Source organism: Diachasma alloeum, unplaced genomic scaffold, assembly GCF_001412515.2.
Source record: "Diachasma alloeum isolate Michigan unplaced genomic scaffold, Dall2.0 Dall_scaffold_00362, whole genome shotgun sequence".
NCBI classification, from domain to species: domain Eukaryota; kingdom Metazoa; phylum Arthropoda; class Insecta; order Hymenoptera; family Braconidae; genus Diachasma; species Diachasma alloeum.
Genome location: NW_021680501.1, coordinates 129,261 through 155,154, shown reverse-complemented (window position 1 = coordinate 155,154; position 25,894 = coordinate 129,261). Strand labels below are relative to the sequence as shown.

The 25,894-nt window shown below is 38.5% G+C and overlaps 1 protein-coding gene across 1 annotated transcript in view; it reads left to right on the top strand.

The window, feature by feature from the left end:
* Window positions 1–25,894, top strand: part of LOC107041318 (zinc finger protein basonuclin-2) — a 146,170-nt gene that overhangs the window by 111,285 nt on the left and 8,991 nt on the right. The window contains exon 4 of the mRNA XM_015261813.1: window positions 25,492–25,862. Within this exon, the coding sequence (XP_015117299.1) occupies window positions 25,492–25,862 (371 nt within the window). The remainder of the gene's footprint in view (window positions 1–25,491; window positions 25,863–25,894) is intronic.

Below are 25,894 nucleotides of genomic sequence, written 5' to 3'. Positions count from 1 at the left end.
GCGAGATTGTCGCCGCAGCAAATTCGGTCCCGCTGGTAGCGGTGACTTTTATTCTCGATAATAACAGAGAGAAGAAGAAGAGGGGCCCCAACGCCAGGGCGTCCCTTGGCTACGTGATCAATTTCGGGGGTCCATGATCTCTGTGTCTCGTTTCTCTACTCCATAACCTACGTGGTTTCGTTTCGTTCTCTCACCGACATCACATATATACGATTACAATTTTTTTTTACGGGGGGAGGGGATAATTATATATTGGCTTGTCTCTCGTTGGTCGTTGGCTTTTTTTCGACAGTGGGGCATCATAACTCTGGGGCCTGTACGAAATGTGAGTGGTTGTGGCGTGTGGAAATGAATGAACAATTTCCAATATTTGAGTTTTAGAGAAAAATCATCGTGTGGTGACCGAAGAATTAACATTTTATAATTTTATTGCATTCATTTTGGTCATATTATTGTTGTTATGTCCGGAGAAATTATTAGCGTCGGAGGACTATCTTTCTAATTGCTTAGAAAGAAAGCTAAAATTATTCTAATTTAAATTTATTGGACGACGCAAAGTTTATACTCTTACCTTCGAAAGAAAATTGTCAAGGGGGTTTTAACTGGAATTTTCTAAGTGGAAAGGGATTTTATTATTAGGGAGAGGATTCAGTTTTGAAGATCCGGAAATTTAGAGCTCAATTTAACTTGAATATAGCAGCAACTTGTTTTGTGAATATGAAGTCCGTTTGGGTTGAGTAGGATGAATAAATGGAAACTGATGGCACATTTGAGTCTGAGGTGGACGTTCTCTCGACGGAGATGGTGTCCTCTCTGTCTCGAATATTTGGGAGAGTGGAGGGAGCATCACCGAAGAAGCAGATGGCCACGAGACAAGGGTAATTGGCTTTGGCCATCGAGATTATTGCCTTTGGCCTCCATCGCCAGGACGTTTTGGGACTGCCATAACCTCTCTCACTCCCTGATTCGAAATTTCGGGGGGGGAGGGGGGCCCAGAAAAAAGGACAAAGGAAAAATGAAAAAAATATCAGTCGAGTCAATTACGAAAGACTACAAAAAAACGAGTACAACGGGAAGAAGAAGAAATCGAAATACGTAAACTTGTCATTCTTTCGGTTGTCCTTCAACTCTCCTGAATGATCAATTAAGTATTAATATTGGTGAATGCCGGAGGAATAGCAAAAACTCGCGGCATCCCGATACTTGTCTCCTGTCACTCGCTCACAATATAATGCTCTTTTTTTGCTCAACTTCTCCGGCTCAATTTTTCCCACCTCTCATTTTTCTACATGACACGAAGGCCGTACGTGCACACGGACTGACGCGTATATCGCCCGGTCACCTGTCCCTCTTGTCGTGTGAGCGTGTAAAATGACTTTTACGAGGACTGGGCGCGGGTAAAACCTTCTCTCACTCGCGTCGTCCCCAGGAGGTCTCACTTGTTTTTTTTTTATTCACCTCTTGTCTCTTCTCACAAACGTCTGACCTCACATTGCACTGACCAGAAAAAAAAACCATCATGTGTCTCGCTCAATTCTAACGGACATGAATTTTGAAAAAAATGAGGGAAAAAAATCACTGCAAATCACTGAGAAATCGGGAGTTTTTTATTTTTAATTTTTTGGAAAATGATGGAAATATTCTAAAATTGTGAAAAAAATTGTGATGTCAAAAAAAATTGGAATTTTTGGGGGGAATGTTCCTAAATAAGAAATATTCCATCATCTCCATTCCCGCGTAATTTAAAAATCTCATCATCCATCTTTGAGAAAATATAATTCACGGCTGACCTCACATTGCACTGACCAGAAAAAAAACCATTATGTGTCTCGCTCAATTCTAACGGACATGAATTTTGAAAAAATGCGGGAAAAAATCACTGCAAATCACTGAGAAATCGGGAGTTTTTGATTTTTAATTTTTTGGAAAATGATGGAAATATTCTAAAATTGTGAAAAAAATTGCGATGTCAAAAAAAATTGAAATTTTTGGGGGAAATGTTCCTAAATGAGAAATATTCCGTCATCTCCATCTCCGCGTAATTCAAAAATCTCATCATCCATCTTTGAGAAAATATAATTCACGGCTGACCTCACATTGCACTGACCAGAAAAAAAAATGATCATGTGTCTCGCTCAATTCTAACGGACATGAATTTTGAAAAAAATGAGGGAAAAAATCAATGCAAATCACTGAGAAATCGGGAGTTTTTATTTTTTATTTTTTGGGAAATGATGGAAATATTCTAAAATTGTGATGTCAAAAAAAATTGGAATTTTTAGGGGAAATGTTCCTAAATAAGAAATATTCCATCATCTCCATCTCCGCGTAATTTAAAAATCTCATCATCCATCATTGAGAAAATATAATTCACGTCTGACTCACATAAGCACCATTGACTCACGTATATTTTCGACATCGCTCTTTTGTTTCAAATCGCGTTGACTTATAATATCCCCTTCCCCTTCGCCCTCTGTCATCTCATTATTACCCATCAAGCCCCAGTGAGGATGAAGAAAAAAAAAAAACTAACGCAGACAATGTGCGGGGGAATTCACATTGACTACAAAACTCGCGTGTAACATTCGCGGGTTTCATGTATACATGATGGATAATGCAAGTGCGTATGAAGCGCGTGAAAATAATTGCAATTTTCTCGCACGCGTTGGAAAACTCTTGGCCGCTTCACACGCACGTCGACACGGCCGTGATTCGTACGGACGATAATTATTATCAGCGGAGCGTTACGCATGTGATTTTGAAGGAATGAGTTTTTCTCGTGGGGGGGAGGGGCGGGAAATTGTGGTATTAAATGCCCCAGACAAAGGAATCATTGAATTTCTCATAATCTCGTGAGGATCAGAATAATTTTTAATCGTACAAATGGATTTTTATGCCTATTTCTTTGTTTCTAAAGCAAGGGGAAGGGTATTCCCTCAAAAATTTCCGAGCAAAACAATAATGTCTATTTTTTTTCTCGTCACGTCAACCGCGGCGGCCACCTGATTCTCGTCTGTTGCCTGTCGAATATGGGCGTCACCACGTTCGAGACTCGAATTAGTTCTTGGTATACGTTTATTTAGATGACTCTCGTACCAGGTGACACACCTATTGACTACCCAAGGTTAAAACTAACACGAAAATCATTTCCGAATCATTTTATTTTTGGCGTGTTCGCACTGAGACAAAAGTGTCAAAAAAAAATGGAACGAAATTGTTTTAATTTCGGACACTGTTAAAAATCTTTGTCTGAATTTTCGGGTACACTTTTTAGATTTTTTAGATTTTTATTGAATTTAACTACTACTGAATTTTCAAGGAATTTCGTTATTGAAAATTAAGGATTTCGTGGAAAAATCAAAGACCGCTGTAAATTTCACTGAAAAGAAATGAATTTTTAGTGAAACCTCTGAAATTTCACGATTTTTCCCTCTAAATTGCACTCAGTGTCACTGTCTTGAAAATTAGTAGTCAACTGTCCATGAAATTTCATTTTTTTTCTAACAGTGCACTAGTTTGAAACGATATGAACATTCTGATCAGAAGGGGTCGCCTTATTTCCATGGGAAACGAGTTTCTCTTTTTTTCTTCTTAAAATTGTGGATCGCTGGTGCCATGTACAGTGCCAAGAAAATTACAAAACGTGATACTATCACGGGATCATCACGAATGTATCGTCTGTATGGAAGGCATTGGCCCATGTCTCATCAGTAAACTCAACAAAACTCATTAAACGTCTGTCCGTCGTTGGATTTTCGATACTGTAGCATTGCGGGAGGGGAGAGTTGTGGCAGAACTTGGGATGTACACGATAAACTTTTCACCTTTAATGTTTGGAAGATGATTAATTGCTGATTTTTGTCACTTTTGTCATCGCGGCGAAGGCGAAATGGAATAAATTATTATTTATGCTCGCAAGGGTCAGGAGACTCTGACCCTTCGCATAATAATAATATACATATTGAGAGAGAAACAAACACGTTGTCAAACAAATCTTGTTTGGGCCAACAAAATCGCTAGTTGAAAATTGCCAAAAAAGAATTTTTTTGGTTCGAATTTGAAAGTCTCAAACATGAATAATTGACCTGCTTTCGACAGCAATGAAATATTTGGCTCAAGAGGCGGATAATTCACACCAGACGGTGCCTTTTCAGGATGAAAATATCTCATAGAGGAATTTATCATCAAATATTTTATCCCTAAGTTACAAGATTGCTATCATATCATTATTATTGTCTCATTTAAGGGTTCATTTGTTGTCTGTGATTATTAAACAGTCGAAACGAAAAACTACTATCCCTTGTTTCGCATAAAATAAAGATTTTTCGAGAGCAAAATACGTAGGGGAGTATCGTAGGGGAGTACTAAATCTATTTTTGCGAACAAAAATTTTTCATTCCGGCGCACTCTCTACATGTTTGGCACAAAAAAATCCTTTTTTGATAATTTAAAAAAAAAACTATTTTGTTGGCACAAGTAAGACTTGTTTGAGAACTTTGTCGTTTTTCTCTCAGTGCAGAGTCGTAATATTACCTTAAATTTTCAAAAGATGTTCAATTGTTGATGTCTGCCACTTTTGTAATTTTTATTTCCAATTTTTTGCGTCATCGCAGGGCAGGCGAAATGAAATAAATTATTATTTACGCTCACAAGGGTCAGAAGACTCTGACCATTCGCATAATGATAATACACATGTTTTTAAAGAATCTATAAATTCCCTAGCGTCGTAATACCCAACATGCAAAGTCCCATGGAGTTAAAATTGAAAGAAAAATTAAAAATAATGAGAATAAGAAATGAATGAAAACACTGAGCGGGAAAGACAAATCCGTGGGAATATTGGACAAGACAAGAAGACTCAACAGAAGTGAGAGATCCCGAATAAGACACTTGGGCATAAAATTAAAAACGCGTTTATCCCCACTCCAGTGGCGTTAAACTCGTCAAGGAACAAAAAAAAGACAGAGAAGATGGTGGAGTCGGGAAAAAAGTGGTCGTCACGCAATCGAGCCTCGAAGTTTCAACGTTTTGTCCATACCTGGCGTTTTGCCAGGGGTGTACATTCGGGGAAACTCTTTTTTTCGGGGTTAAAACACCCGCTGCGGTGATCATCTTCGAAGGAGAAGTGAGGAACAATTATCTGGGTCAAACGTTTGGAAGCAGAAAATTGGAGAATGGGAATGGCACCTGTGGTCATCCTTGGAATATTATCCAAAAATATCATTCGAATATGAGATATAATTTTCAATTTTTTTTTAAATTAATTTTTCAATGCATCATTTTCTTTCATTTTAATTCTCTGAATTATTCGAAGTATAAATATAAATGTACGGATGAGAAAATTTAATATTTATGAAGTTTATACATTAAAAAAAAAACCGATTGCAAAAATCACTAGATTCTGGAAAACCGAAATATTCAAGACATTAAAAATGCATTTAAAAAATTGCAACCGCGTATAATAGAAGAAAAATAGAAAATTGCAGGGGAGGGTGGGGTAGAATGGACACTTTTGATTTTTTTAAAAATATTCATAACTCAGAAACAGATTCATCAATTGATCTCAGTCTAAGCTCATCACAAAGGGGAATAATTGTTCTTTCAATTAAAAATAAGATTATTCCATTTCATGAACAATTCAACACGTAATGAACATTTCAAGAAAAGTCAAAAGTGTCCATTTTACCCCACCCTCCCCTAAACTTAGAAAATAAAAATACCGATTGCAAAAATCAGTAAATCTCCGAAAACCCCAAATACAAAAGACATTAAAAAAGCATTAAAAAATTGAAACCCTGTACAGTGAAAAAAAATAAAAAACTTTATGTTTAAAAAGTAACAAACCGATTCTGAAAATCAGTAGATCCTCGAAAAACCGAAATATAAAAGCCACGTGTCCTCGTGGTTCCGCTCGTTGACGGTAATGGGCGATCGAGCATGTCAGGCCGTCTCATAATGCACAAAACGAATAATAAGGTGCGCCTCACAACAAAAACCCACGAGCCACAACACCAACGGTTATTTATCATCGATCCCACGAGGACACGACAGGTGCCCATATGGGTGCATTACCATATCGACGAAATTTTTGCGTAGAAATCCGCCGGAGCAACGGTACTCTAACCCTTGGATGGGCATTTCCGGGGTTTTTTTTTCGGCAATGCTGAAGGACCCCCGGAAGTTGCTTTATTTAATTCACCCACAGACAATCGATACAAACGCCCGATGCTCGTGCCTTCTTTTCATAACAGACAGATGAGCTGTTTGTTCACACTGGTAATTACTGGTGATGAAAGAAGAAAATTAACGGTATGTTATTCGGTATTGCCGGCAGAATTCACAACCGGCGATGATTGGGGAATTTGAACAGTTCTTGGGACAATTGAACTTATGACATCACAAGAAAAAAAAATATTGCTAAAAATATCGCATAAAAATAAGTCTCAAATTAATACCATTTTAACACATTTTTCGAGAAGTTTTTAAGAGTATTTTAAAAGAAAAACGTCCTAATTCGGTAGCCAAGTGGTAAAACGGTTTAAGTCGACTTATCTCCCAGTTGAGTTTTTGAGGAATATCTCCGAATCTAAGGGAGATAGCGAAATTTTCGTGATAACATTTGTTGTAGCTCTCAATTAGCTCTACAAAAAAGGTTATAACAAAAATTTTGCCATCTCCCTTAGATTCCGAGATATTCATTGAAAACTGGTCAATAGTCAAAATTAACTTGTACCGTTTTACCACTGCGCTACTGAATTTAAGACCAACACGGGAGAAAATAATTAACCGTGAAAGTAATAAGATCTAATTGCATATAATACTTTTCCAATTTAAGTGAGCTAAGTAAATAATAATAATTCATTATTAATTAAACTGACTGAGAAAAAAGAGATTGAGGAGATTTTTCATCAGATGACTCCTGACGATAAGAGAAATGCATTTTATTCAGTCCTGGGATAAAATGATCGCTTAGGGGCAATTATACAATGCGCAATTTGTAGCTTCATGTCTTCATTGATTCTATTTCATAAGATCTAGGCGCGCGCTCTCGCGCGCGCTGATCTATTCATTTGTTGAAATGAAGAAATGGAATTCATTGAATTTAATTTTCTCATGAATACCTTATAAATATTGATAATGAATCAAAGAGAATTCGACTAATGATTGAAGTGAACAGCGAAGTAGAGTAAAACAATCTATAAAGAATTTTTCATTTTCAATTAATTATCTTCAATTTTTTAAAATAATCGGTCTCCATAAAAGGACATAATTTATTCATTTCATCGATAATATATACATGACGTGAAAAAAAAATTGACCACTGAAGAATTTGAAAATGTCGCGTGTTTTTTTTGTGAATAACTTCGTGTCACATATTGACCAATCAGAATTAAGGATTAGCGATCAGGCAGTTTCGAGATATTTCGATACAAAACAACTTCACGTTTCTTTCATCTTTAGTAAAATAGGATTCAAAGACTTCACATGGAGAGAAATCACAATTCACCGGCTGTGAAAAATTCTAGTGCCGTTAAGGTAAAATTTCTTGGTATTCCTGGTAAAATTTGGTATTTCTTGGTAAAATTTCTGGGGATTTCTGTGAAATTTTCACAGAAATACGGGGAAAAATTCACGTTTTCCCCAATCAAATTTCCAGTGCCGGCAGTGGAATTTTTTCCTGGCCCTCTTTTTACGCCTCTTTTCCCGTGCTAGCACTGGAATTTTTCTAAAAAATTTCTCTCTGTGCATCGTCATTTTTCTAATTTAAAAATCGCTTGATTTTTCATCTTGAAGTAAATTTTCATTTTTTACTTCTTCATGCCTTCGCTCATTCGATTGGTCGACATTCTAGTCTCCCACAGTGCAGTTTAAGGATAAAAACATTGAAGGGGGCTGAATATAAGGGAGGAAGCTGGAGAGGGCATGCGGGGGAGCTACCGAATAGCACGGAGTACTTTAGAGGCTGTCGCTCGTGTAAATAGGGCACGCAAAGAGACACACGCCCTCCCTATTGTCCACTTCCCTTACGTATTCTCCACGCCGACCCTTTTTTAATTCTACGACCGAGAGGGGGACAAAAGGGTTAGTCTCCATGATATTTTCGAACTCAATATTTCATTCAGTCGGAGCAACGGCCATGATGAAATATTCGCATTCCGAATATATTAATATATCCATTTCATGATAACAAAGAGATCTACGGTAGACTCCCGTTGCAGTCACACTCCTGGGGGAATAGGGGAAGTGAATTCGGAGAATGCGAATGTATTTCGCTACCTCCTGAAAACTGGAGCCATACGATGAAAATACTAAGGATTTAATTTCTCTGTTATTGAATTCAGTAGTGAAGTGGTAAAACGGTTCAAAGTAGCTCTACCCTTACGGTAAACTCCAAGATTATTGAAAACTGCAAAAAAATTTTAGGAAATCTAATTCAACTTAGGGGAGGGTGTGCCTGTGCCGCTCAGCGGGTAATACCGCTCACCCGATTTCCTCCACAACCATCAACTTGAAAATTTCTTTCTGTTCCTGATCATGAAGAATTTGATGATAGGATGCGATTGTCGGAAAAATTTCACTTTGTTTACCTCTTTAAAAATGAAAAACCACGTAACGAAGTTTTGAGGTCTTTACAGTGCAACATTTGTGGACTTGTAATTAAGGTTTTTGATAGTTTCAAACGCTGAATTCTCATATTAAACTGTGGTTATTCGATTCGTAGTACTTTCACGCGTAATTTGAGACCAATTCGAACTCAAAACTCCACTCATGTCAATAATTATCAACAATTTTGTTTACGCCGAGCGGAGCGGGTAATACCGCTCATAGGATCGGCCACGTAGTTGCTCGACAGCACTCGAGTACAGGTTAGGTTGCGGCGCGAGCGATACACGCAAAACCCTATGAGCGGCATTGGAATTGTGCCGAGCGGTATTATCCGACGGCGGGTAGTACCGCTCAATAGGGTCTCTCTTTTATTTTCAATCAATTTTGTGGATTCTAAGGAGAATTAGGCATCTACACTTCGAGAATAACGAGTTCAATAGTTAAAGAAGTCTCAAAAATACGTTTTTTATACTCAAGTTGAAATATCAAATATAAAACTGGCATTTCCCCTTAGGTGGGCGGTACAGGCACACCCTCCCCTATCCCAACAAAACTGGAAGCTCTCTCCTTGACAGTCTAGAGGGAACTGAATTTTATGATCAAAAATTCATATTTAGAGTATTTTATTTTTTGGCTTTCCTGGAATTTAGAGACAATGCCTCCTCCGGGGACAATGAATACTCCGGGGCCCGTGGGTAATAGAGTAGGGGTAGCGGCCGAGCGAAGAATAATCAATATGAGGGGAAATGCGACTGTAACGGGAGTCTACTGTAATTCCTTCGAAAAATAACATTCATCATCTGCGAGACAAAGGGAAAAATCATTGTGCCGGATATTTATTTGTTGTTCACACGACATCTCGTGTGAGTCCTTGGACATGAAAATTGTGTAATATGAGGTATATGTCGTGACACTTGGCCTTGAGACTCGGATGATTGAAACACGTATACAGAACTCGATTATTTCATTTCACAAACAAAGAGGAGGTCATATTCTAATATGACATCTGATTTCCTAATGGAAAAATTCAAAAATATTTTTTTTCATTAAAAATACATTTCCCAAACACATCAATGCTATATGTAAAATTATATGTACATGCTATAAAACATACAAAAATCAAAATTCAAAATGAAAAAATTATCTCCTAAAATGACATCCGAATTTCTAATGGTAAAATTGAAAAATATCTATTTTTCTGAGAATATATTCCCAGATATGAAATTAAATTTGTAAAATTTTATCTACATGCACGCAGAGAAATATTCAGTAAAAATTACGGAACTCAAAATTCACTCATCGATTACGGAATCAATTCAGAAAATTCAAGTGCCGGTATCGTAATTTTTCACAGGAGATTCAGATAAAAATTACGGAACGCTCCGGAAAAATTCCGTGGCAGTTCCCGCAAATTTCCTACAACCACATTTCGCTCCGAAATTACGGAAAAATACGTAATTTTAACTGAATATTTCTCTCCGTATGATATAAAAAAAAATATTGAAAAATTCAAAATGGAATTAGTCTCAACGTCAACTCCATACCGATTTCACCCCTTCACAATATGACCAACCACTCGACACTAGCCCCTCGACGAACGTCAAGAGAAAGACTCCTCATCGACTTGCTAGTCCCTTGAATTAATAAAGTCACGAGCGTCCAATGAAAACTCGAACAATCCTCGGTAGACACAAAAAAAACCCCATACGCATATTGAGGAGGGGTGATTGATGTACACTATTAGAATGAGAAGGGGTGTGCATACACTGGGAGACGGGGTGGGGGAGGAGGGGCATGAAAATGAATAGGAAGGAAAACCGTAAAGTACTCGGTTACCCCCTTTGCGATATATCGAGTGATTAGCGATATTTTATTTCGCATGGGAAACCGGACAGATGAGAAGTTGTTGAGTGGGAGCTCACCGGGGCTTTTCTATTCTCACTCCTCCTGGGCCTCCCCTTGTGTCGCTTTTTCATGATGTATATTGTGCATGTACCCATCATCGGAAGTATCTCAGGGCCGTTTTGATGGCGTTAAGGCTCGATACTAACGGGGGCTTTGGGCATGAGAGCGTGTAATTTTTGGGGATGATCAAATATTAGACAATGGAGATTTCAAACATGGAAATATTATTTTTTTCTTCGTTGTGGGAAAATTAATTTTTCCAGCAAAGACAACCATATTAGGATGATATTAAAAGGAGATTTGAGATGAATATTTTCCCGTCTTAAAATTATCCGTCGAATGAAGTAAAAAAAATAATAGCTTGACCGATGATAAAAAATCAAAAAATCATCTTGAATTAGAACATTTTTAATTTAAGGATGTTTATCCAAAATGGCAAGTACTTGAAAAAATTTGATTTTTTTTTAACTGAGAGATGAAGATATTCCCTTCACTTTGATACTAATTTCAATCCACCAACCGAAGTTCATTATTTAAAAATGAAATAGACGAAATGCAACAAATACAGACGCTAACATGCGCTTATATGGGATATAATCATTCAAATATTTCCTCTTTTTACCCGGGTACTCCAGATTTTTCTCTGGCCATTGGATTCAGTATAATTTTACACATTACCTTCTATTTTTATTTCTATTTTTTAGAGTCTTCTAATAGGTGAATTATCAATTTGAACATAAATTTCATAAGAGCCCGTGTATCAGGAAAAATTAGTTTATTCATTTCTGCCGAGACTATTGCGATTAATTTTTTTTTAACTTTAGAAAAGTTAGTTTTATATGTTCTGCTGTCAGCCGAAAAATTTACAGAATTTTCCTTGGCTATAAAAAAAACACATTTACCGACAATTTACCGACACTGGCTAAACATCCGCTGATTTTTCAATTTTTTGACCAAATTTCCTGCTTAAAGTTATCGATATTTTTACAAGTCCAAGCACATTAATCTCCAAGAACCGATAGTGAAGATCAATATGCTTTGGAGTCAAAAAATATTAATAACTTTGAGCAGGAAATTTGTTTGAAAATTTCGAGGAAACGGTAGCCTTCTGTTACCCCTTAAGAGAAAGTTAAGAACTCGAACCGAGAACATTTTCTCTGATTTTAAAATTACCTGCAAGGATATCTTCAAAAGAGCGACCTGCTCTTCTCACATCTGAAATCCTCAAACAGCGAAAAAATCAGTAAAACATTTTGCGTACGACTCCCCAAGAAAATATTGTGTAGCACATATTTAGGGGGCAGAGGCTGTCTAAAATCAGGGCTTGTCGGCCATTTCTATGCTGCCTAATACGTTCCAATGTATTTGATGGGTACACGAATATGGCATGGATGAACGGAACTCGACAAACCCGTCCTCGTTAGCAGCTGCGTGGCATCCCCCGCCCGTTACACAATGCCCACCCCATCTCCTCCCTCTGCGCATATACCTACCCCGAGAGACGTGGGACCTCGGGGATAAAAAAAAAAAGAAAAACATGAGAACGATGGCCGGATTAATGACGTCATGAGTGGTGACGAGCACCTGGCATCTGTTGGGATTGGTGCAGGGACCAATGATGTATTTTTTTGTCCTGGGGTGACACAAAATGGCGGAATGTCGCGACGCCATTGCGGGAGAGAAAATGCATTTCACTTTTTTTCGAGGATTATTTCGGAATATCAGGCTCGATGACTACCAACGGACATTATTTTTCGTTGTGCTTGGGCGTGGGGGTAGCTTGTGGTAAACAGATGAAGGAGAAACCGAGGGGAGAAAGCGCCAAAGGGTCTTATCGGCAAAGCGGTTTGTTTCATTGCGAGTAACGTTGTTTTACCACGCAAACTGCAGCTAATATTACCGAGAAGCCACCGTTCAATGTGCAAAGCCCTGATGGTGACGCATCTGAATCCATAAAAAAGGGAAATTCTAATTTAATCAAGGGATTGTTTAATATCACTGGAATAGCGAATCCTGAAAATAGTTTTTTCATGACCCACATTTTCCATTCTTTGAAATTTTACCCTGTCACGTTGGACCCTCGCCTCACGACAACTTTATGAATTTATTGGGGCCCTTTGTGACCAGCCGACAGGCACAAGACAGGTATATTTCCTACATTTATTAATGCCTCTTTGTTCACATCCTGTTTGACGACAAAAAAACACTCCGAGGTTCATCATTATCAAGATACCGTGGAGAAAGAATGTGGCAGCAAAAAATGAAAAAAAAATTCTTGAAGTGAATTGAACATTCACAAAAACTTATTTTTTAATACAATAAAATGTATAGTGTTTATACAATTCCACTTGTTATTCATGAAATTCAATATGAGATTTCAAACATCATTGCCAAAAATAGAAATCTGCAATTTCGATCGTGTCCGTAATTCATTCGTAATCCGTATTAATCACTGCCATCCCTTGTTTATACACAATGAAAATATTTTTTATACTTACAATAAAGTATTTACTTCAAGACGTGATGAATATTTTTTTCCAATCCGCGAAATTCTCGGAGCATTTAAAATTCGAAATCATTATCTAGAATTAATTTTTTTGACTCATATATTAACGACTCTTATTGTTCTCTGATCAAGGATAGCACTGACATAACTCTGAACCCTTGAAAAAAAACTGGAAGAAGAATTAAACATGCCAGAGCAATAATCATTCCGCAATTAGCCTCTGGAAACTTTTCAGAGCAACTCGACGCTTCTCATGTGCTACTAATGAGTCGTGCTCTCGGCAGCGACATTTATGAATGTGTCGGTACACTACTAGACACCGTGCGCTCCTATATTAATAACGCAAAAAAAATTGAGAGTAGGCAAAAAAATTGATGAATCCGAGGAGAAAGGAGGCTGTGATGAAAAAATTTCTAAATTTTTTTTCATTTACCGGAAAAAAAACAGAATGGGAATGAGGGGTCAGGCACCTCAAGACGCTGGATGATTTCTTGTCTCGATCGAGTTCGCTCAATCACACATCGAAGCAGAATAAAAAGACAACGGGAGGAGGAGAAAATACGAGAAGGTATAACCTCCGACGGCAAGAATTCTGCAACCACACGAATGGGACTTTTCAGCGCATATGTACGTATCTGAGAGCTGTGATTATAGCCACGAGGTTGGAGAGGGGAAGAAGTGAGAGTATATAGAAATACCGGGAGTGTGTGGATACATCTCGGATACTTCTCATTTTGGTCCGTAATTACCAGAGTTCGCTGCGGCAATTTGTCAAGGCTATAATATTTGCTTGGTTTTGCTGGATTTATGAATTGTATTGGCCCAGATTTTGCATTACTTTGCTTTTTGTTTTGTCCCACGACAATAATATATATATCGACAATAATATATTTATTTCAATCCCAATTTTGCCTCGAAATAGCCTAGTGGACCAATTTGGTTCCATGACGCCTCCGCGTGAGGGCGCCCCACTCCCACCAGCAAATCTTCCTAAACAATCTCCAGTTCGCCCTCAAAAGGATGTGAAAGAGCATAAAATACATCATATTAAGAGAAAAAATAGGCGGAACGGCTCGATGAATGAATTACGAGTGTTCCAGTCTCATTAATCCTCAGAAAAGACTCCCGGTGATCTCCTTTCCTCGCCAGGGGGAGACAGAAGAACGAAAAAGGCTGCAAGAAAAATCGAATCTTACACGGTGACTCGCATGTATCGTTGTTTTCTCTGTGGTTTCGTGCCTCCTCACACTCAATTTTTTTTCTCATCCTCTTCATTTCTACCTCGTATCGTTTTTTTTTCTTGTTACTCACGGGCCAGGGGAGGTTCTCACACACGGTGGTAATGTTTCGGCTAATGGTGCGTGGCAGTTGCTGGGCCCGGTGCAACAGAGCAAGAGTATAAACAGCCTATCTAGATGAGATCTCTGTGCGAGTGTATTATGAATGGTGTAGAAAAAAAGAGGGTGGGGGGTGTGAGGATGACTCCCGTGGCGAGCACTCCAATTCGTTACGAACTGTTTTCTGCCCTGTCGTCGGGGAAAATCATATTTACACGCGATATAGAATTCAATATATGAAAAAATTGCTCTTTCAGTGAAGAAAAATGAGATTTTGACATACCTATCCGGCGAATAGCAAACAATTATCGAAAATATTGCTTTCATAATCTATAACATTCAATGTCTACTTCATCGTGTCCCTCTTTCACGCGAACCGGTACCCGAAAGTAATCCATATTAATCATAGCCATCCTTTGTTTTCGAATGATGCAAATATTTTTAATAGATAAAATAAAGTATTTACTTGCGGATCTGACGAATATTTTTTTCCAATATGCAAAAATCAACGCCTCCAAAATTTCCAAAAAGTGATATCGAATTCACTATGTGAAAAAATGAGCTCTTGACATTTGTCATCCGGCAAATAGAAAACAAATCATCAAAAATATTCTCTCATCTCAGGTGGATGAACCTGACCTTCTAGTGATGCCCGACAATGCTACACCCGCTGTTCACGAAATTTGAAAAAACAGTGTAGCCGGTCTTTTTTTTTGTCGGCAACTTTGCGTATTCTGTATTACTCCTAGCGTGTTGGGGCTTTGTTCGCCTGTCGCCGGGAACACGCCCGGGAATCTTTGAAAGATCGAATCATGCTCTCTCTCGTAAATGTGAGTGGTGGGATTCAGTGGGGACCCTCGTCATTTCGCTTCGACAATATTCGTTTTCTCGGGGCGAATGGAAGAAACAAAAAAATATATGGTGAGATGATGAAAGGAAACCGACGCTCTTTTTTTCGGGGGATTGGATATTAATTTTTCATCGAAATTCGTTCGTGATGGATTGGTGGAAGTGCTGGGACAATTTTCATAGTGATTTAAATTCGTTAATGTCCGTTAGGTGTCATAACATTCTGATCAGAATCGATTAAATTCCTAATTAAATTGAATGCCAAACGGGTTTTGATATATTTTCCCGTAGTTGAGTCATATAATTAAACGAAATTTAATTCGACATTTATTATGCCTGTGATAAATCTCGTAAAATATCGCTCGCATTTCGAGTCTAATGCAATTCTCCATCTACTGTTTTTCAATCTTTCAGTCTTGGAAATTGACTTCGGATTCCTGACGATGTGTCTCATCACTGAGGAATCGCTTATGCGATCTTATGATTCCCAACGATTTCCGTTGACAGGGAAAAAAGGTGTCTAGCGATGATTGATTCCGACACGCAGAGGTCGCCAGATCCACGATGTTTATACTCGTTAAGAGTCTCATTGTGGCCCAAAATTATCTTACCAGCAGTAAAAATTAATTCTCCCCGGAAATCTGCACGAAAACCACGGAATTATCCAAATAATTGTCAATCCTCCAACAGAATGCAGATAAAAATGCATCAACCCTGCCACAGGTTCATAAAAAAAATAAAAATCCGACACTGATGATTGATTCCCGCGAAAACGTGAATCAAGAAGCAATTTGTCAAGCTGTCGACTGGTACCCCTCGCGTAGAGAGCCAGAAACGGCCATCAGCCGAGAAAGATCGAACATCACTGGTAGGTTAAGCCTCAGCTTAACGCAGTAGATAAAAATCTTTAAAAAAAAAAGAATCAACTACTCGTAAGCGAGAAATATACATTTTCAATAGTCATTTTCTGCACGCAAATGAGTGTACGCGTCTCCGACAAAAGATAATGGACAGAAAATAATGAAAAAAATTCTTACGACACATAACGTGAGATAACATTATCAGCCCTCGTAAACATCTGTGATCCGCAATTAAGGGCTTGTCTAATATTTCACATGTGTACTTGATTTTTCTCTCTCATTTCTCTGGCCTTTTTAAATCTTAAATTGCATGTCCAGTTGAGTCACACCTCGTTCATTTCCCCCTCCACCCCCCGCAGTATAAACTATGAGGATTAAATCGTCGTTACACCAGTGCGTGGGTTAAATTGCAACATTTGAATGTCATAAATTCAGTTAATTAAAATCCTGTACCGCGACGACGATTGTTGGTGCTATAGGTAACCCATTTGTGTGTGAGTATATTGTAATAAATGCGCGTGCAGCACGCATGGTGCATGGTATTATATCCTCGTGCCCTTGAAAGAGTGCTGAGTGCTTGAGATAAAACAGTCATCAACTGCTGTCTGACAAAAAAATGAAAAAGTGTTTGTTTTTTCTTTTGAGTTCCTCTTTTTATTTTTAGGGGGAACAATGTAGTGACGGGATTTTCCTCGTGTTTCGGCACTGGAAGAGGACTGAGATAAGCCGACATTTATGGCGCACTATTCGGGACGAGTCCTCTTATTAATACGCATTACGGTTTACTGTTGCGTTGGGCTTCGGCGCGACCCCATAAACAGTGGGATGTTATGGCCACTCGGGGTCTCTCTCGTTTCCTCTTTCGGAAAAAGCGCATCGATGACAGTAAAATTCCGGAGTTTACCACCGGTAAGCAAACGTTTACTGAAGACATCGTAAAATTCTGTTTCTTTGGGGAGGATTTCCTCCGGTTTTGGTTTTTTTTGGTACGGTTGTAGAATTTGTGCGGCAGGGAGGGACAAATTCCGCTCGGGGACTCATGACGTGGAATATCAACACCGAAAATAGGAATATCTAGTGTCAATTATATAATCAACCAGCCACAGGTGATCTAATTCATCTTTGTGAAGGCTCTCTCTCTGTCGCATCACTTTCTCAATCGTCGCCCCAACGTAATCCGTATTAATCACAGCCATCCGCTGTTTATGCTCACCGTAAACCCGTTTTATACTTGAAACAATGTATCTTCTGCAAGACTTGATGAATATTTTTCGCCATTCTCGAAAAATCTGCGAGTTTTTGAACCCTAAAATCATCATCTCGTCGCAATTCCCCGGACGGAAAAAATTGAACGACAGAAAATTTCCAAAAACCATCCGAAGAATTATCGACTCGGTTCCCATGGCCGTTTCTCACAAAACGCACCGAGGTGGAGAGGGGAAGGTGAACCAAAGGGTGGGGTAGTAACCCTGATCGCTTTGAAGCACGCGATCCTCCGCGCGCGTTTCTCACAAATTGATACACAGCTCAATAAATGAGTTTATCTCAAAAAAAAACAATAACCTGAGAATGCGTCATTCTTTGGTGAAATTGATACCCATGTGGGTGGAAATCAATTCGGAAAGGAACGTCATTCTAATTCAATCAATTAACGTGCCGGAGGAGACTAATGCGAAATGCTTGTTACGCTTGATCAGTTACATCATCTGGTGATGATGGTGAGGAGTCGCCCTAGCTTCATTCGTGAGATAATGGATATTAATTGATTTACGCGAGAATTGCAGATAGCGTCACCATGTATTTGACTCCAGAAAAGTGAAACTCGTCGCTCGTTCGAGTCCCCGAAGTCAAATAACCCGAATAATTCAAGTACCCGTCCTCCACCCCTGCGACGGCCTGACTCGAACTAAACCCTCCTTGTTTTTACCTCAAATAATCGTATTCTTTGTATGAGCCCGGCTTATCCAGATTTACGAAATCTCCTCGACCAAGCGGAGCTCACGCAGAAGAAAAAAAAACGAGACGTATAATCTGTCGGTCAGTTGTCATCGCGAAAGTCGAAGAAACACTGGCTTCACTCCTCCGTAAAGACAGGAGGAGAAAAAAAATATAAGAAACAAAAAATATGGTTTCCAGGTAATTTAACGTGGACAGAAGTGGACGATCGACTCGATGGACTGTGGATACCCCGGGAAGAAGTTAAACCTGTCATTATCGTCCGCCCTCGTCCCCCGTTGTGAAAATGTCAAGCGGTCAACGCGCGTCGCTCATCTCTCCCGCTAGTACTCCCTTTCTTCTGCTGGTTTACACGATACCTTTGAGCGGTTTGGATCAAAAGGGGAGGACTGAAAAAAATGAATAAAACGTCACGCGACAGTGACATGTCACTTGTCATACGGCACTACCTCAACCCTCAATTCATTACCTGTCAACCCTCGAGACAAAAATTCAAAAAAATTTTTCTCCTCTCAAATTCATTGGACTTTCTAAAATTCATGAGAATAGTATAAGCGAAATTCTGGGCGAGGGAAAAATTGCACTTTTGATGGAATATTTATATTACGGTTATTTCTTTGAAGATCAATGATAACACAACTCTGCTTTTGCTACTCTCGTATAAAATGGTCACATCTGATTTTCCAAGCGCATCGGGACGTGCATAATGTTTTAATGGAGTTTGCTGAGTAACTGGGGGTGGGAGGGGGGGGGAGAGTTCAGTGAGGGCGCGCCCAGGCACAGTTTACATACCATTTACTCGCGCCCTCATAACCATCCGAAAATCTCCCCCACCCCTTGGACTCTGTTTGCTCTGCTGTACAAACTGGCACTGGTGTTACTTACGGTTTCGGCACTCGAATTATGTATTAGCTATCATCTTCAGCAATGGGTGGATGGACTGTGGTTAAAAGTGTCTCCTTAAGTTTTGGGAGGATAAATGCAGTTTCTAGGCGTCGTTAAGGGGAGACTTCTATGAGTTTTAAAAGCCGTGGGTTATTGGAGTGGAACTTTTCATACGTTGAAGATCGATTATATGGATCTGAAAACGAATAAATAGTGCAAAAAAAAATTTTTCATTGTTCGTTTGTCCGAAAACGCTTAAAATGCTAAAAACAGTCCAGGACCTCCAATTTTTGAGCTACGAAAGATTTTTGTTTTTCAATATTGTCGGAAAAATGTATGAAACAACAATTAGGAGCCAGTTTCTGAGAATTCGACTCCTACACAGCTGATTTCGGTTTTTTTCATATGAAAAAATTCACTATTTGTGTAAAAAAAATAAAAAAAAAGCAAATTTAGCCATGTAAGAGGCGAATTAAAAAAAATTGGCTCGTAATTGTTATTCCACATATTTTTCCGAAAATTTGAAAAAAAAAAAAAAACCTGTGACTGTTGGCATTTTAAGCATTTTCGGGCGAACGAACAATAAAGAAAATTTTTCTTTCGCACTAATTATTCGTTGTCAGATCTATATAATCGATCTTCAACGTATGAAAAGTCTCACTCCAATAACCCACGACTTTTAAAACTCATAGTAGTCTTCCCTTAAGGAGGATGAATACTCAAGAATACTTAAGGGGGATGTACATCTCATTTGCTATATTGATTATTAAGAGTTGGCGATAATATTTTTTTAGATGTGAAATGGATGAAATCTTCACATCTATAAAAATATTATCGCATATATTGTGTCGAAAATACTGACCTCTATACTACCGAAGAAAATAACTCACAAAAGAATTTCAGGCAAACGGAAGTTTTCTAAAATTATTTTAGTCATTTTGTCTTTTTGTTTTCAAATTCTGCTATAGGATCGTTTTCTTTTTCTCTTGATAATCGAGCTCTGCTTGATAACTCGTTATTAATCAGTTATCAAACCCGCTATTTGTTAAAATGATGTTTCTTTTTTTTAGCACAATCTTCCGCACTATATTCCACAAAATGTGTGCTTTTACACACCGATTTTGCTCACCATATTCTATCCTTCACAAAGCATTAATTTGGGTGTGGAATCATCTCAATTATAAACCCCACTGAAAAACCTCAAATAAAAGTCCCGGCGTTTTTCCCCGACTTAACAGCGATAAAATTGTATTTTCCCCAGTCGCGTAATAAACAAACAGGATTACAATGTTCCCTCCACCCCTTGTGCCGCCATTTAGCGGATTGGCAATCCCCCTTTTTTCACCGTAACCTCCGCTCGTCGGAAAATTCCGCCACAGCGCCAGAAATATCGGGTTAACCAGTGGTGGAAAAATAAAACATCCCTCTTTTTTTCACGTCCAGGTATGACGCCGTATCGAATTCCCCTCTCCCCTACGGCTCTGTCGTCTCTGGCATGTATATTCCAGCACCGTCAATATTTGGCTGTTGTTATTCGATGAAAATTTGGTGAACAGTGAAAGAATGAAAATAAAAAATTGAACAAAAAAAAAGAATCTCTCGGGTGCATACACTGGCCTCGCGTTACACGTCAGTTACGCTTAATTACCAGCGTGCTCTCGAATATATTGGGTTGCAAATTTTTGCCCGAGTGAATTGGCACACGAGTCAACGGTGATTAACGGGAGAATATATTTTGTAAAATCATAATAATAATTATTATTATTATTATTGAAACAAAAAGCGAGGTAACAATTAAATGGAATCTTTTTCAATTTTTTTTCTCGTTCTGATCGGTTTTGTTCAATATTTTCGCCCCCAAATATTCAATTACTGCAAAAAAAAATACATCTAAAATTACTTACACGGAAAAAAATATACTTCAATTGAGTATAAAATATACTTGAATTAAGTATATTTTATACTCGAATCAAGGATACTGTATACTCAATTCAAGTACATTTTTTTTCCCGTGTACCTACAAAAGAGAAAATTTATCCTTTCCCTCATATTTATTTCCTTGACTCGAAATAAAAATTCCTGAAATGCAATTTCGCTCTCCAAATGTTTTCCTCGTGTAATATTCGAAAGACGAAAAAAAAAAATTTTGAACACCGTAAATTTCTTTTGTTCGATTGTTACCATTGACGACCTTGAAGTGGAAGAATAAACGTTTAGGGCTATCGTTGGCGTAACTAAACGCCACCAAATTGTGCTCACTGTCACCAATACCCACTCTATTCAAGAAGGGGAAAGTATTCCCAGTGTCTCTCAATAACACCCACAGGGTTATATTCAAAATGCAGAATGCAAATGGTCCTCCAGGGACTATCGAATTTCAACCTGTCGAGAGTCACTCCATTGTCTAAGAATTGTCGGGGATACCCTTGACTTGGAGGTGCTCATTGTTCAGTTTGTGCTGTCAGTTTGTACCCCCGGCCACTCTGTCAACCCGGTCACGGGGAGTTTTGGAGATTCGCGCGGTTATCTTGCAATTTTAGACAATGACTGGGTGCACCTGCTCAATTGGACGGTGAGAGGGTGAAACGGGGGTGAGAGGAGGCTCAAGGTCCCGATGGATACGCTCGTTAGGTCGTTACCCATGCAAAATGGAGGGGGGCGACCACTTGAAACTGAGACCAGCCGCTAATTATTTAAAAACTATCATTTTGTTACACACTGATAGACTGATTCATTCATTTCAAACGAGATTAGTTAACTATTAACGAATGGTCGAGTTGAATATGACCAAATAAATATTTGTTAATAGTTAACGAATAGTTCACTTGAAAGGTGAAAGTCGAGTCAAACAAACCTTCTCAAATGTGCATTTGTTAATTATTGACGAATGAACATTTGGTGAGACCGAATAGACCTTAGACTTCAACCAAATCCATTTATTAACAATAACTAATTCTGTCTATCAATGTACTTCAAAAAAATCTTTTCCGCAATTTTCATGTCTGCGGTGACAGACTGATTCATTTATTCCAAAGGAGATTAGTTAACTATTAACGAAGGGTAGAGTTGAATATGACCAAATGAATATTTGTTAATAGTTAACGAATAGTTCACTTGAAAGGTGAAAGTCGAGTCAAACAAGCCTTCTCAAATGTGCATTTGTTAACTATTGACGAATGAGCATTTGGTAAGACCGAATAGACTCTAGACTTCAACCAAATCCATTTGTTAACAATAACTAATTCTGTCTATCAATGTACTCGAAAAAATCTTCTTTTCCGCAATTTTTATGTCTGCGCTGACAGACTGATTCATTTATTCCAAAGGAGATTAGTTAACTATTAACGAATGGTAGAGTTGAATATGACCAAATGAATATTCGTTAATAGTTAACGAATGGTTCACTTGAAAGGTGAATGTCGAGTCAAACAAGACTTCTCAAATATGCATTCGTTAACTATTAACGAATGAACATTTGGTGAGACCAAATAGACCCTAGCCTTCAACCAAATCCATTTGTTAACAATAACTAATCCTGTCTATCAATGTACTTGAAAAAATCTTCTTTTTCGAAAATGGAACAACCCTAATATTAACTGTCCACCCCCCGTTCCGCCCGCACCCAAAAATTCACAACAAAAAAGCCTTCATTACCCGTCATTCGCCCCGAGAGATGGGACATTTCCGATCGTCATCGGTCTCTAATTAAATCCGAATGAAGAAAACCACTCGAAAAAAAAATAAAATGAAGAAAACGTACAGTCATTAATGACAAGTGGCGCCCAATCGGCATGACTCCATGATTTCTATTGATGCCCTCGTGGTGAAACCGCTGTGTCCCTCTGAGAGATCACCGGAATCAGTAGGTGGAGATCACTTCGACATATACATTACGACAATAACAACGAATGGAAGAAATGAAACAGACTCTCAACGGCTATCGGCGCAATATCGCTGCGAGGGGCTATCGACACCAGTGAACAAAAAAAAACATCTCCTTGATAAACAGTCACAAAAAATAATTGTAACTGATGTGTAAAATCAAAAACTTTCTCGTGATCGCAGGGGAATTGTTATCCATAGAGTACAGTCACGGTGATGATCACGAAAGAAATAGCATACTGAGGAATGTATTAGAAAGATATTAGACACACCTCCTGAGCGGGCATAAACTCAGTAGAACGCGGATCCCATACTCATGCTTGAGTCTCTGTGGAGGCTATTGTTAGGGCTGTGGCGGACTTTCATGATGAAAATGTAACTCTTGTAGACACGAAATGGGCGAAAAGCGTGACGATTATTGAGGGAAAGCTTTGATTAGTTCAGGAAAATTCCAAATGCGTCGTCAGACTTCTTTCTTCATTTTTTGTTTGAGTCTTCATCATTATTTTATAATTGAGAGTATCGCCTGGTCTTTTTTGTAAAAATAGTTTTTACAGTGAAAAAAATGGAGATGTTCTACGAGGTTTTTTTGTTATACAGAAAAAAACATTTTTCAATTGGGAGGAAGGACAACTCAATTATCACGTGATTCTGATTGAATTTAGCCCCACGAAAAAAATTAAATAAAAAAAGTAAGCATTGGCAAATAAATTGAAGTAATTTTGAAGTTAATATTTTTTGCATAAAATAATTGCATTTCAGTATCGGAGCGACCTAGCCCTGATGATGCAGACTGAAATGTTTGCGAAACATCGGCAAGAAGCTGAATCTAGACGCGGCATCCATCCGGAAGCCATAATAAATAATAATGTTGGCCGCGAAAGCCTCAAAACTCAATCTAATTCTTATAGACACAGAAGGGCGAAAAGCCTGTCAGGAAAATTTCAAATGCGTCGTCACTTTTATCATTTTTTGTTTCAGTTTTTGATTACTTCAGAATTTAGAGATTGCCTGACCTGTTTTCGTAAAAACAGTTTTTACACTGAAAAAAAAATCTGACGATATTTTACAATTTTTTTTCGCTAAAATTTTTTCTGCGTCATATTTTTCATTTTTTCATGTGTGAAGTTGATCTTTATATCAAAACATATCTAAATTGCCTAATTGTTGATCATGAGAAAAAAAAAACAGTATTTCTAAATTTTTTCAACTCACAAATTATTTCTCACTTCCCAAATTTTAAATTTTTCATATTTATCACACGCCAAAATGATCAATTCTTGCTTCTCAGATTTTCATACATAAATTCTAAACTCTACAAAATTCCCGAGAATTCTTCGGTTTCCCAAATAATTCGAGAAAAATCTGTGATCTACGGTTATCTAGAAAACTGTGAAATTTTCCGAAGAATTCAAGAAATTTTTTCAGTTTTCTAGGAAATCAATTCATAATATCCCTCCCCTGATTTTTCAACAATTACACATTTTAATCAGATTATTTTAAAAAGTAAAAAAAAAAGAATTAATCGGAGATTAAAAATTATTCATTGATGCTTCACTCTTCATTCTCTTCATTCTCTTGATTCTCTTTAAGTCATTATCAATATTTATAAAACATTTATGAGTATATAAAATTGAATAAATTCGATTTCTTCAATTTCACAACAAAAAGATGAGCGCGCGCGAAAGCGCGCGCACAGATCTAGTATAATACTATTCACTATAATTGACATACATTAGCTTCACGGAGTAGGACATACGCGCGCGGACTAATCTAGTGAAATGAAAGAAGCAAGCATTGGCAAATAAATTGAACAAAATTTTGAAGTTGACATTTTTCGCAAAAAATAATTGCATCAGCATGGCCAGGTCCACGATGCCCATTCACATCGCCTATCAGTAAAGTCCGAAGGCGGCAGATGCGCGTTAATACGCGACGAATGGTGGGGATATACCACTATAGTGCACACTGAACAGTACAGAACACTGGATGAACGCGACGACTCAGCGACACGAGTCCTAGTGGCGGGGGCGGACATTTGAGGATACGAAAAAGGGGTGGGAGGACGCATAGAGCATAAGCCGTGGTGGGGCAAGACGGGGAAAGAGCGAGAGTGTGCAAAGTAAGCATAAGCATGTACTGCCACCGTAGTCTCGCTATCTGTCCTCCGTCTGTTCGTCTCACTTCCTGCGAGCACTCTGTCTCCCTCAGGGTGGTGGGGACGGCACGAGGAAGTAGTGGGGATACGGTAGTCTCGTGACAACGAGGACGGGTGACCATCCAACCCCACCATTCAGCTACAAACACTCGCGTCGGGGATTTTTTTAAAGCCTGGAGTGGGGGGAGCTGCAGTGAGAGAGACAGAATGTCAACAAAATATCCTATTTTAAAAAAAAGGTGAAATATTGTCGGTCAACTGTCTATTTCGCCGAGGTTACGCCAGACTTGGAAATATTTCGAGTTCATTTGGCCTGAAAAATTCATTTCTCATGATCTTTTTCCATCCTAATCCCTGAAAAAATATTATAACAAAATATCTAAAAAAAAATAACAAATGTTATTCGAATGAAGAATTGAGAGATTTTGCCGAAATTCAGGGGCGAAATTTTTGCAAAATCGCGAGGACATGAATGGAATGTGCATTTGAGTTGAAAAAATGAATAGAAAAAAAATTGTTGGTTGATAAGATGATATTTTGTTGCAGCCCTAGCACGACTGTCAACCCATCCGGCTGTTTTCCAGCCAAGTGGTGGGGATGTCGCCACCGTCCCACGATACACTGGTAGGGAGGACAAAAGCGCCGTAGGGAGGGTAAAGCTAAACGCTGGGTCGCGTAGTGGGGATGATGTTGAGGTCGCAAAGAAGGAGGAGAGTCGACCGGCTTCAGAGACTGTCGAGCCGACGGCCGTGTTTGACGTCGCATCACTCGTCCTTTACGGCTCACGCGCACTACCAATACGACTTAAGATATTGCTTGATCAGTTGTTTAATCAGTTGTCCAACGCGAAAGTGACACGACTACTAGCCGCATTCGGCTGGACCCACGAGGATTACACAAGAGGATACATACTGCAGGTGAGTTTTCAAAAAAAAAAAAAAAAAAAAAA